This window comes from Petaurus breviceps, unplaced genomic scaffold (assembly GCF_028583685.1).
Source record: "Petaurus breviceps papuanus isolate PSGF00001 unplaced genomic scaffold, PetGlider_PUasm1.0 91133, whole genome shotgun sequence".
In the NCBI taxonomy this organism is placed as follows: Eukaryota; Metazoa; Chordata; class Mammalia; order Diprotodontia; family Petauridae; genus Petaurus; species Petaurus breviceps.
In genome coordinates this window covers 74,829,750-74,843,474 of record NW_027187419.1, presented here as the reverse complement: position 1 = coordinate 74,843,474, position 13,725 = coordinate 74,829,750, and the positions used below count along the sequence as shown (strand labels likewise).

Below are 13,725 nucleotides of genomic sequence, written 5' to 3'. Positions count from 1 at the left end.
AATTATCTTTGGTGATCTTTTTTCAAATTTTTTTTCAAATGCTGTATTAACTTCTGATTTACATCATTCATTTCCGCCAGATTCTGAGTTACAAATTTTCTCTCCGTTTTTCCCCTACCCACCGCCTCAAAATAGCAGTCCCACAGGATATCCCCTCCTCCAATCTCCTCTCTCCCATATTTTCTCCCATACCCCTTTTGACTTTTCCAGTGGATCTCTATGCCCCAGTGCCTGTATATCTTATTTCCCAATTACATGTAAAATAGTATTAATAATAGTATATATATATATTTGAATATTTGATTTTAAAACTTTGAATTCCAGATTCATTCCCTTCCTCCCTTGTCACCCACCCTTACTGGGAAGATAAGCAGTTCAGTATAGGTTGTACATGTGTGGCTAATGCAAAACAATAACATAGTAGATATATTGTAAAAGACTGACTATATTTCCCTCCCTCCTATCCTACCTCCCATTTGTTGTATTCTCTGCTTTGATCCCATCCCTTTTCAAAAGTGGGTGCTTCCAACTTCCCTACCCCCCACCCTGCCCTCCCTTCCATCATCCGCCCTCTCATCCCCTTCCCCCCCTTCCTACTCTTCTGGAGGGTGAGATACCCTATTTAGTGTGTATTTCATTCCCTCCTCAAGCCAAATTCAATGAGAATAAGGTTGACCCATTCCCTTTTGCCTTCCTATTCTTCCCCTCCATTGTAACCATTTCCCTTGTTTCTTCTATATGAGATAGTTTACCCCATTCTGTCTCTCCCCATCTCCTCTCATTATATTCCCTCTCACCTCTTAATTTCACCTTTCAAGTATCATCCCTTCCTGTTAAATTGGTCCTGTGCCCTCTATCTATGTATATCTGTAAACATATATATACACACATTCATATATGTATTCATATGGCCATATACCCTCATATATAGACATATATATTTCTATTCCCTTCAACTACTGAGAAAAGTTGCATAAGTTACAATTATTGTTTTTCCATGTAGGAATGTTAATAGTTCAACTTCGATAAGTTCCTTATGATTTCTTTTCCCTTGTTTACCTTCTCATGCTTCTCTTGCTTCTTGTATCTGAATGTCAGATTTTCTGTTCAACTCTGTTTTGTTTAGCAAGAATGCTTGAAAGTCCTCTATTCCACTGAATGACCATATTTTCCCCTGAAATATGATACTCTGTTTTGCTGGGTATGTGATTTTGGTTTTAATCCCAGCTCCTTTGACCTCCAGAATATCATATTCCAGGCCCTTTGATCCCTCAGTGTAGAAACTGCCAGATCTTGTGTTATCCTGATTGTGTTTCCACAATATTAAAATTGTTTCTTCCTGGCTGCTTGTAATATTCTCTCCTTAATCTAGGAATTCCAGAACCTGGCTATAATATTCCTAGGAGTTTCCTTTTTGGGATCTTTTTCAGGAGGTGATTGGTGGATTCTTTCAACCTCTCTTTTGCCCTCTGGTTCAGGACAGTTTTCTTTGAGAACTTCCTGGAGGATGATTTCTAGGTTCTTACTTTGATCATGGCTTTCAGGTAGTCCAATAATTTTTAAATTATTTCTCCTGGATCTATTTTCCAAGTCAGTGGTTTTTCCCATGAGATATTTCACATTGCCTTCTATTCTTTCATTTGTTTGGATCTGTTTAACAGTATCTTGATTTCTCATAAAGTCATTAGTTTCCATTTGCTCCAATCTAATTCTGAAGCAATGATTCTCCTCATTGAGCTTTTGAGGTTCTTTTTCCATCTGGCAAATTTGGATTTTTAAGGCATTCTTCTCCTCATTGCCTTTTTGAGCTTCTTTTGCCGTTTGAGTTAGTCTGTTTTTTAAGCTGTGGTTTTCCTCAGTCAGGCTGTTGACTCTCATTTTGTAATTTTCTTGCATTGTTCTCAGTTCTCTTCCCAATTTTTCTTCTACTTCTCTTATCTGCTCCTTAAGGTCCTCTATGGCCTGTAACCAGCTCGTATTTTCCTTTGAAGGTTTTGGTGCAGGAGTTCTGACTTCACTGTCTTCCTCCTGTTACATGCTTTGCTCCTTTTTGTCCCCAAAATAGGAGTCTAACATTGGAATCTTCTGTCTACTTTTTTTCCTTTGCCTCGTCATGTCGCCCCTCAGTCACTTGACCCCTGGGCCTTTTGCCACAGTAGGACTCTGCCACCAGACAGGGGAGCTTTCTTCCCAAACGCTGGGGTTTTCTCAGCTGCCAGAGATATTAGATGGGTGCCCTCTCTGAGGTCTCCAGGTGCTCTGCTAAGCTGGACACACCCCCCAGGACCTCCACCCTAGACTGCAATCCAGATCCAAGCAGATTAAAGCAAGAATGATTACCCCTCAGACTGGTGCTTGGTCCCCCTACACTCTGCAGGCCAGGAGCTGAAGCTGCCATGTGGTGCTGGCTGGCTGTGCTGGCAGTCTCAGCAGCTTCTCGCCCTGGGGGCAAAAGCCATGCACTCCCACTTACTGGGGCCCAAAGTCCAGACTGCACTGACCTCTCAATTTGTCCTTCACATCTATGTGTTGATAAATCTGGAAATGGCCTCAGCTGCTGCTGATCTGGAGTCTGGCCGATTCCTGACGGGCTGTCCTCAGGGGGAGGTTAGCTTCTCTGTGTCATTTTGTGGGTTCTGCAGCTTCATAGTTTGTTTAGAGTCCCCTTTTACATGGATTGGGGAAAGTAGACACCGGAGCCACGGGGAGGTCCTGCTTCTACTCCACCGTCTTGACTCCGCCCCCCCTCAAATTTTTTTAATGAGCACTGAAATGTGATATAAATAATTGTCTCATGAAATCATATGAGTTTGTCATTAATGGACACAGGATAAAGTCTCTCATCCTTCTTTATGCCTTTCCAAGGAAAACCTGTGAACCGTCCTCTAATGAGTGAGAATGTTGGGAATGATGATTCAGTTCTTCCTGAATAGTAGTAGTCTGATAATTACTTAAGAGGGGTCTTACATTTATTTAATTTAATGTTTATAGACAGTCTCAAAGCTTTTGTGAAGTATGCTCTCCTCTACTTTTTAGCCATTTTGAGATTGTCCCTGCAAAAGCAAAAGACAGGAGAGGGAGGAGACACACAAGATGGAAGATCATTTATTATTTTTCTTTGTTTCTCCTATGTTGCTATGGCCAAGGAATTCTTGGCCATAGAATTGGGTCACCTCATAGGCCCATTTAGGGAGAATGTTCTTGAGAACCTTACGTATAGTAGGTTCTTTATTAATGCTTGTTGAATTGAATTATTCTTTGAAATTTCCATGATGTTTTCTCACTTTTCTTTTCTTTTTTTTTTTTCTTTGCTGTTTGGAGAGGGGAAGGTAGGGCAATTGAGGTGAAATAACTTGCCCAAAGTAACACGGCTAGTTTTGTGTTAAGTGTCTGAGGCCAGATTTGAACTCAGGTCCTTCTGACTTCAGGGCCAGTGCTCTATTCACTCTGCCACCTAGCCACCCCAATGTTTTCTTTTCTGTTCTTTCTCATTTACCTCCACTGAAACAGGAACTTTATTAATTTTTGAAATTTATTTCATTTTCTATTATTATGAACTTGACAAACCAACACAAAACAAATTTCTTATTTAAACAACAGAAAAGAGAGTTAAATATTATACTTATCAGTATCTATTCCATATTCTATATTGTTTTTTTTAAAGTAAATATTAAGGGGTGTGGGGCCAAGATGGCAGAGTAAAAGCAGGAACTTGTCTGAGCTTCCGCTCCAAAAACCTCCAATACCTGTAAAATATGACTCTAAACAAATTTTAGAGCTATAGAACCCACAAAGCAACAGACAGAAAAAAGTCCCACTGAAGGCAGCCTGGCAGGCCGACAGGAAGGGTCTATTGCACCAGGCTGGGAGCCAAGCACAGTCCCTCATGAGCTGAGGGGGCACAGACCCGGGGTGGCCCCTACCAGTGGCACAGACTGGCTGGAGCAGACTTCAGGAGAGTGAATCAACAGCAGCTGTGGCAGTTTCCAGACTTCTTAACCCACAAATGGCAAAGAGAAAGTAAAAGTTCAGTAGGGAACTCTGTTGGAACCAGGTGACAGAAGAGTGGGGTCCAGTCCCTGCCCCCAGGGTGAGAGGGGTTGGAAGTGCCACAGCTGCAGTTGCTGCTGCATGGCTGCCTCCAGAGCTCCTGGCCTGCAGACTGTAGGGGTACCAAGCAGCCATTCAGAGGGTAATTGCTCTTGCTTTGACCTACTTGCATCTGGGTCACAGTCTTGGGTGGTGGTCCTGGGGTGACTGTGTCATAGCTTGTGGTGGCTGTAGAGGAGGCACCCTCCTCATAGTTTGACAACTGTGAAAATACCAGCAATTTGAGACATAGCTCTCTCCACTCTGGAAGCAGAGTTCTACTGTGGCAAAGACCTCAAAAGTCAAGTAATTGGCTGGCAAGATGAGCAAGCAGAAGAAGCACGATCAGACCATAGAATCCTTTTTGGGGGACAAAAAAGGATCAAAACATGGAACTGAAGAAGTCAATAAAGTCAAAACTCCTGCATCAAAAGCTTCCAAGAAAAATATAAATTGGTTACAGGACATGGAGGAGTTCAAGAAGGATTTTGAAAATCAGGTAAGCGAGGTGGAGGGAAAATTGGGAAGAAAAATGAGAATGATGCAAGAAAATCATGAAAAGCAAGTCAACAGCCTGCTAAAGGAGACCTGCCCCCCCAAATACCTTAAAAATAGACTAACTCAAATGGTGAAAGAGGCTCAAAAAGCCAATGAGAAGAATGCCTTAAAAAGCTTAATTGCCCAGATGGAAAAGGAATTTCAAAAACTCACTGAAGAGAATAATTCCTTCAAAATTAGATTGGAGCAAATGGAAGCTCATGACTTTAGGAGAAATCAAGATACTATAAAACAGACTCAAACAAATGAAAAAATAGGAGGCAATGTAAAATATCTCATTGGAAAAACCACTGACCTGGAAAATATATCCAGAAGAGAGAATTTAAAAATTATTGGTCTACCTGAAAGCCATGATCAAAAAAAGAGCCTAGAAATCATCCTTCAAGAAATTCTCAAGGAAAAATGCCCTGATATTCTAGAACCAGAGGGCAAAATAGAAATGGAAAGAATTCACTGATCACCTCTTGAAAAAGATCCCTAAAAGAAAACTCCTACGAATATCATAGCCAAATTCCAGAGCTCCCAGGTTAAGGAGAAAATATTACAAGTTGTCAGGAAGAAACAATTTGAGTATTGTGGAAACATAATCATGACAACACAAGATCTAGCAACTTATACACTAAGAGATCGAAGGGCTTGGAATATGATATTCTGGACATCAAAGGAACTATGATTAAAACCAAGAATCTCCTTCCCAGCAAAACTAAGTATAATGCTTCAGGGGAAAATATGGTCATTCAGTGAAATACAGGACCTTCAAGTGTTCTTGATGAAAAAACCAGAGCTATGAACAGAAAATTTGACTTTCAAATACAAGAAGCAAGAGTAGCATGAGAAAGTAAATAGGAAAAAGAAGTCATAACAAGCTTATTGAAGTTGAACTATTTATATTCCTACATGGAAAAACAATAATTGTAACTCGAGACTTTTCTCACTATGAGGATAGTTGAAGGGAATATACATGTATATACGTATACATACATAGATAGGAGGGTGTATGTGTGTTCAAATACATATGTGAGTGTATATGTGTGTACATGTGTACATAGACAGAGGGCACAGGATCATTTGAATAGGAAGGGATGATATCTAAAAAACAAAATTAAGAGGTGAGAGGAATATAATGAGAGGAGAAAAGGAGAGGTAGAATAGGGTAAATTCTCATATAAAAGAGTCAAGAGAAGACTGTTACAATGGAGGGGAAGCACAGGAAGGTTAAAAGGGAATGAGTCAACCTCACTCTCATTGAATTTGGCTTAAGGAGGCAATAACATACACACTCATTCGGGTATCTTACCCTACCGGAAAGTAGGGGGGAAGGGCATAAGAGAGGTGATGATAGAAGGGAGGACAGATAGTGGGAGAGGGTATTTAGAAGCTCATATTTTGAAAAGGGACAGGTCAATGTAGAAAATAGAATAAGTGGTGGGTGGGATAGGATGGAGGGAAATATAGTTTGTCTTTCAAAATGTAACTACTATGGAAACATTTTGCATAACTACACATGTACAACCTATATTGAATTGCTTATCTTCCCAGTGGGGGTGGATGAGGAGGGAAGAAGGGAAAGAATCTGGAAATCAAAGTTTTAAAAACACGTTAAAAATTTATTTTTTGCATAAAACTTGGAAATAAGATATATAGGCACTGGGGTATAGAAATCTATCTTGCCCTACTAGAAAGTTAGTGGGGTAGGATATAAGAGAGAGCAGACTGGGGGAGGGGTATTCAGTAGGGTCACTATTTTGTGGTAGGAGGCAGAGGAAAGACCAGGAGAAAATCTGTAACTCAAAATCTTGTGGAACTGAATGTTGAAAACTAAAAATAAATAAATAAAAGATTTAAAAAATAGAATAAAAAACCCTAAAAACAATAAAGTATATATTCAAATTAATATGGTAGGAAGCATGCTGCTTATCTACTGATGTAATAATGATTGACTCAGGGTGTAAACTGAGACATGTAGTTTTTGGACATGGACAATGAAGGTGTTTCTTTGGCTTGGCTATGAATATTTTTTACAAAGCTTTTTTTTCTTTTTTTCCCTAATGGAAATGATAGAAGGAAGATAAAATTGATTTGTGTTCATTAAAAATTTATCTAGGGGAGGCTAGGTGGCACAATGAATAGAGCACCGGCCCTGGAGTCAGGGGGACCTGAGTTTAAACCTGAGTTTAAAGGCCTCAGGCATTTAACACTTACTAGCTGTGTGACCTTGGGCAAGTCACTTAACCCCAATTGTCCTGTCTTCCCCTCTCCAAAAGGCAAAAAAACCAAAATTGTTTTCTCCTCAATTTTATTTATTTATTTATTTAGCCTTTTGGAGGGCAATTGGGGTTAAGTAACTTGCCCAAGGTTACACAGCTAGTTTTTTTTTATATGGGTATTAAGTGTCTGAGGCCGGAATTGAACTCAGGTCCCCCTGACTCCAGAGCTGGTGCCACTCGCTGTGCCACCTAGCCCCCCCCCCAATTTTTTAAAAAATCCTATTAAAAAAATGTATATGGTAGCTACAGTACTGCTCCACTTGTGCTCACTTCTCAGCTTGTTTCTGCCATCTTCTGTGTTTTCTTAATGTTGCATCAATGCTCTTTTCTTTCTTCTTTTCTGCTTGTTTTTGTATCACTTAATTACTCTCCATCTGTCCTCCCTCCTCCCCTCAATAAATAAAAACCCTTCCTTGTAACCAATAAGTATAGTCAATCAAAACAAATTCATGCATTGGCCATGCCTGGAGATATGTGTCTTCTTCTGAACCTGTGAAGACATTGCCAGGTACTTCAGAGAGATGACAAGTTTCTAAAATGTAAAGTATTCTGAATAATTTCTGTAGAAAAAGTTTAAATTTTTTGTGTAAATAAGTTTGCCATTTGATAAAGAAGAACCTTTTAAAATTGTTTTCTAGTGGCTGATAATATTCTCAAGCATAAGGAATATCCTCTTTTTATGAGTACCAACGACTATCAAGTTGTTCATGTTTCCCCACATATGGAAAAACACATAGAAAAGCTACAGGTAAGGAAATCTAAAAAAAAAAAAAACCAAACAAACCAAAAACCCAAACAATACCACATTTTGAATAATCAGGTAGTAGCACTCTAAATCTTGTCAGTGATAAATAGTTCTATCTGTTTGGGGTTTTGACATTTCTTTAAGACTTTAGGTTCTTTAAAATGAATTTAAGTTTTTCAATCCTTTATCTCTTTGCTCCCCTTATTAGGAAATAAATGGAGACTTATTTTGCTTTCCTGAATCATTCAGGAAATTATACCATTCTTCACTTTACTAAATGGGACATGGGTTACATTTTTTAGTTTCATTTAGTGTTGTGAACTTGGGCAAATTACCTAACCTCGATATTAGTTTACTCATCTTTAAAATGAGTGTATTAAAATACTTACCTCACCTACCTCACACTTAAATGTGATCATGAACACGAAATACCTCATAGCCATGAAGTGCTATGTTAAGTTGTGATTGTTATAATAATGATGATAATATTTTTCCTCACATACTATATATACTATACATAGGGCTTAGAAGTCATCTTTCTACAAGCTGTTGATTAGCATTTACCTTTAAAGCATGGCTTTTACTAGAGCTGATAGTAAACTTCTTTGAAGTTCAGAAATCAAATCTTATATATGTCATCTTCTATATAAGTGAAATGTGTTCTATATAAATGACATGTGATATATCAAGAGGTAGAGTGAGTGAGCTCATGGTTTCACCATTACAGAAAACACTTTATTGATGGAGCTCCTTCTGCCGATATGGGTTCATCTTCTCTGAAACAGAGTCCTACAAAATTTTGTAGAGCATTGAGAGGTTGTGTCTTGCCAAAGGGTCACATAGCTAGGTTGTGTTGGAGACAGAATTTGAGCTCACATTTTCCTGGCTGCTAGACCATCTCTCTTTCCACTCTTACATACTCTTTACATTGATATTCAGGAAAAATTACCTCTCTACTAGGTATTGGAAACTATAATTAAGATCTTTTCTGAACATACTTTTCAGTGCATAGTGGTTACTCATTAAAGATCTATCAAAAGGTCATTTGATGCAAAACTAATAGCAGCTAGTGGAAAGGGCAAAAATTCCGTTACCATTTTGTTCCTAGGTAATTATTTCACTTCCTACTTATAATACACATTGTACTTTTATACAGTTGCCTTATTAAGTTATAAAAATTAAAAGAAAAAGGGAGTTATCTCATTAGGAAATGGCTTTATTTACTGAGACCATGAAGTCAAAATCTTCTTAAGAGAATTTGATCATAGACATGAAAAATCTGCTCTCCTAATAAAAGAGAAAGTAAGCCATCATTTTTATAGAGTTCATGACTCAGAGTGAATTGTGGTAGGAAAACTAGAAATCAAATGCAAGTTAATAGCAGAAGTATTTTTTCTTACAAACCTGTATGTACTATAAAAAGATTATATATTAATACCTCAAGGGTGTTTTACTTTTTTTTTTCCTTAGGTATTTTCAGGAATTTCTAAGAGAACTGTTCTTCTGATGGGACTTAAAAATATTCAAGGAGATGAAGAGAGTATAGAAGATGAAATTCATATTCATTTTCAGAAACAGTCAAATGGGGGAGGGGATGTAACCATTGTCACATGTGCCCTCAAACAGCCTCAAATAGCATATTTTGAGGCTGATCTAGATCAGGGGTGCTTAACCTGGGGGCCATGAGCTTATTCAAATTTTTTTTGTAACTTTAATTCAATATAATTGGGTTCTTTTGCAATCACTTTATGCATTAAACATTATTCTGAGGAGTCCATAGACTTTACCAGACTGCCAAAAGGGTCTTGTAATCAATCCCCATAAAAAATCAATCCCCTACAAAAAAAAGGTTAAGAATCCCTGATTCCTGAGAGAGCCATATAAGAAATTATAGCTGCCTGACGCAAATTTAGATTGTGCTATAAATGCTTACATTACTTTGAAGTTCTTTTCTTAAAAACAATTAAAAATAACTTTTTACTTTTTAGTTTTCACTTACTCTTAAAATTAAAAAAAAATGTATTCCTTTGGTTTTTTATTCTAACTTGGTTCCAAACATACTTCAGAATTCTGATCGGTGCAATGCCAGGACACTAAAGATGAAGCATAGTATTTACCACCTATTAGATTGGTGATGGGCTCAAAATCCAGAATGAGACCTACATTTCTGGACATGGCCAATTTGGGAATTTGTTTTGCTTTATTGTAATGCTTGATTGCATATTGTCTATGAGCTTTTATTTTTCCTTTCTCTTTTTTCCCCCTCAAATGGGGAAGGAACAGTTTGGAGGTAGGGAAAATAAATGCTTGTTAATTGAAAAAGATTAAATTAGATTTTTTAAAGATGCTGAATAAAAAGTCGTTATTAAAATATTACTCAAATTAAATGACTAAATATTGTTTGGCATGTGGGATAATAAAACAATCAATATCAATTAATTATTTAATTTATTAATTTAATTTTAAATAATTTTTTATTAATTTTTAATATGAAATTTTTAATAGAATTAATTAATAATCCTGATAATAAATAATCTGGGAAGTGAGGGCCCATAGAGTTCTTGAGGGGAATGGTTTAGAAAGGAATGGGATGGGACTTTGTTACCTCAAATCATCTTGAGTAGAGAGAGACATGTCAGAGTGCATAGGGATTTGGTCTTTTATCCAAGCTAAAAATACTATATATTAATATTAAGTTAAAATTATTTCTATCAGACTTATGCCTAAAATGCAGAATACAGTATTAATATTGTTCTTAAACAGTTAAATAGTATTACGATTCAGATTCCAGTTCCTAATAGGAAAACAGCACAGGATTCTATTCAAAAGAAATTAACTAAATAGAGGTGAGGGAGCTTTTAAACCCTTAGAGATAGTTTTATTTTTTGGAGTGGAGTTGCATTATTGTTGCTGATTTCTGAAGAGGCTCATGGAGTCTGTTTTAGAAAAAGACCAGGTTTGTCAGACATGGTTACTTGTGCGTGTCTGTATTGGTAGCTTTTGTTAACTTTTTCTTAGCATTGGCTGGCCAGTCTATTATTACCTGAAACTAGTGGCCTGGTTCATGAACCAAAAATTTTACTGTGCCAGCCACATTGGGAATTCCACAATCCTGTGGCTCACTTTCCAGGGACTCCTAATTAGGTAAAAGTGGTAAGTTTGGTATTTTCTTCAATGGTGACTTGTTTTAGTGTTTATCAATCTATACTGTATTTAGAAACATAAAGGCCTAAGGAGTAACTAGTCTTAAAATCATAAGATTCCTTCCCCTCCACCCCCCAAAAATGGGTATATAACCACAAAATCACTGATATCCCTCTGAAAGTACTTGACTTCTTGCTCAAGAGATCCTGTTGGTCATTCTGGAGTGCTTGACCAAAACTGGTCAATAAACTTTGTTGACCACATGGCTGATATGAAGATTTGCAGATCCTCAGCAAAGAGGCTAGAGATGCTTCTGTGCCCAGAAAAACAAACTAAGCTCCTCATTATAGGAGTGGAGGTAGACTCAGGTTTCTATTGGGTAGTGAGCTTTGAGAACAATGCAACTAAGAGGAGTCAAGATGGTAAGAGGAAGCAGTATGGTCTAGCTCCCCATTAAATCTCCTCCACAAAGATCTAGAAAACACATCAGACTGCATTCTGATTGGGAAAGTTAAAAAAAAAAGTCACAGTAAGTTATTTTTGCAGCTTAGAGACACAGGGAAGTCTATGGACAGTGGAGACAGGTTATGGCAAGAACACAAGCAGAGCATTCCAGGGTCCAAGGACTGAAAGAGGGCTGATCCTGGGCACCAGAGAAGCAAGCACAATGGCAGAAAGAGATTCCAAGGTATCCCTGAACTAGCTCAGGGTGCAGGAATTTGTAGCATCTAGTAGTTCAGTTGTCCAGTACTCAGTCCCAGGTCACAGATACATGGCAGAGAGGAATAGTCATGAATGTGGGTCCTTGCTGTGTACTGAGCAAAAAAACATCCCCAGAACAAAAGGGGACCCTGAATTGCAGTCACTTTGAACCTGCAGAGCCTCCCAGTAGGCTAATAGTGGCTGAGTCCAGCAGTATTCTACTGAAATTCTCAGCCAGGGATGAGTTGAAAGACCCAAACCTAGATCAGAACCTTGGAGAGCTTAGCCCAGGAATGCTAAGCTGAACCTCACTATCCCTCACATCCCATTACTTTGGGAGTGTTCAAAGCTTGCATGCCCTAAGCCTGAACTATGAAAACATTAGTAGGGTGTAAGAGGGCAAAAGCCCAGGTCAGAAACCACCCCCATCCAGAAATAACACAAATAAAGTCCAAAGTCAGAGAAGTAGGCTGGAAGAATGAGCAAGCAAGCAAAAAAAAAAAAAAAAAATCCCATCATAAAGAGCTATTATGGTGACAGAGAAGCTCAAGACAGAAACCCAGAGAAAGAATTACTCAAAGATATCTATAAGCAAAATCTCAGTGAAAAATGCAGTTTGGACACAAGTCAAATAAGAGTTTCTAGAAGAGTTAAAGCAAGAGTTTAAGAAAAAAGGCTAAAAATGATTTTAAAAACTAAATGAGAGTGATTGAGAAAAAATGGGGAAATAAATGAAAGTGAGGGGAGAAATACATTAAAAGGTAATCAACACCTTTTAAAACAAGAGGTACAAAAGCTTACCAAAAAATAACATTTTGAAAATTAGAATTGACCAAATATAAACTAATGACTCCACAAGACATCAAAAATTAACAAAGTTAAAAAAAAGAAGAAAATATACTTATAGGGAAAACAACTGATTTGGGAAAAGACCTGAGATAATATAATTTGAGAGTCATTGGACTCCCTAAAAGTTGTGAACAAAAAAGACATCATATTTTAATAAATCATAAAAGAAAACTGCCCAGATATCTTAGAACCGGAGGGTAAATGGAAAGAATCCACTGACAACTTTCTGAAAGACACCTGAAAACAAAACTTCTTGGAATGTTATGTCTCAAATCCAAAGCTCTAGGTCAAGAATAAATACTGCAACAGCCAAAAAAAAATAATTCAAGTAACAAGAAGCTACAGTCAGGATCACACAAGATTCAACTTTATATTCTTATTTGGGAAGATGATACATGTAGTTTCCTCAAAACTCTATCATCATCAGAAGTCATAGACAAAATCTAATTAGAGGAGAAGTTTTGATGATTTCAAAAGAATAATACATTAGAAGAGGGGTGGTGGTGAGAGGAATAATGAAGGAAATTATTTCATGTAAATGGGGTACACAAGCAAATGTATATACAACCAGGAAGGGACAGTGGGTGGGTGGGGGTGGAGAGCAAGTGATACCTGAACCTCATTCTCATCTGAACTGGTCAAAGAAGGGAAGATTCCATTTACAATCAGTTGGGTACAGAAATACATCTTACCCAACAGGGAAAAGGGAGGGAAAAGGCTTATGGGGAAAGAGAGAGAATAAAAAGAAGGGTGGATTGAGAGAGGTAGTGGTCAGAAGCAAAACAAATTCTTAAAAGAGGATAAGAAGGGAAGGCACAATGTAAGAGAATTGGACAGAGGGACAAAAAATAGTGATCGTAACTATGAACGGGAGTGGAATGAACTTATTTTTAAAATGGCAGAGTATAGGAGAATGGATCAGAACCAAGAATCCAACAATATGTTATTTACAAGAAGTACACTTGAAAAAGAAAGATACATAGTCAAAATAAGGGCCTGGGTAAGAATCTGTCATGTGTCAGCTGAAATAAAACAAAAACAAAGCCAACAAAACATGGGTAGCAACTGTGATCTTGAGGAAAGCTATAACAAAAACAGACTAATTAGGCCTGCCTACCGGGACTAATGAGGAAATTATATTTTTGCTAAAAGGTACCACAGACAAAAAAAATGATATCAATACTAAATAAATATGATATAGCACATCAAATGGTATGGCATCTAAATCTTTAAAGGAAATTTTAAATGAATTATAGGGAGACAGACAATAAAACTGCCAATCTATAATAAAACTATAATACTGAAGGACTTCAATATACCCCTTTCAGACCTAAATAAATCTAACCAAAATAGAGAAAAGTTAGAAGTGAC

At 37.5% G+C, this 13,725-nt stretch overlaps 2 protein-coding genes across 2 annotated transcripts in view; one reads left to right on the top strand and one right to left on the bottom strand.

Moving 5' to 3' along the window:
- The window catches only part of NMI (N-myc and STAT interactor), a 38,807-nt gene extending 28,713 nt beyond the window's left edge, over positions 1–10,094 (top strand). Inside the window, exons 8-9 of the mRNA XM_069080624.1 lie at positions 7,553–7,662; positions 9,130–10,094. Of these exons, the coding sequence (XP_068936725.1) occupies positions 7,553–7,662; positions 9,130–9,345 (326 nt within the window). The 3' untranslated portion in view covers positions 9,346–10,094. The remainder of the gene's footprint in view (positions 1–7,552; positions 7,663–9,129) is intronic.
- TNFAIP6 (TNF alpha induced protein 6) overlaps positions 1–13,725 on the bottom strand; it is a 492,222-nt gene that overhangs the window by 104,193 nt on the left and 374,304 nt on the right. The gene's annotated exons all lie outside the window — the stretch shown is intronic.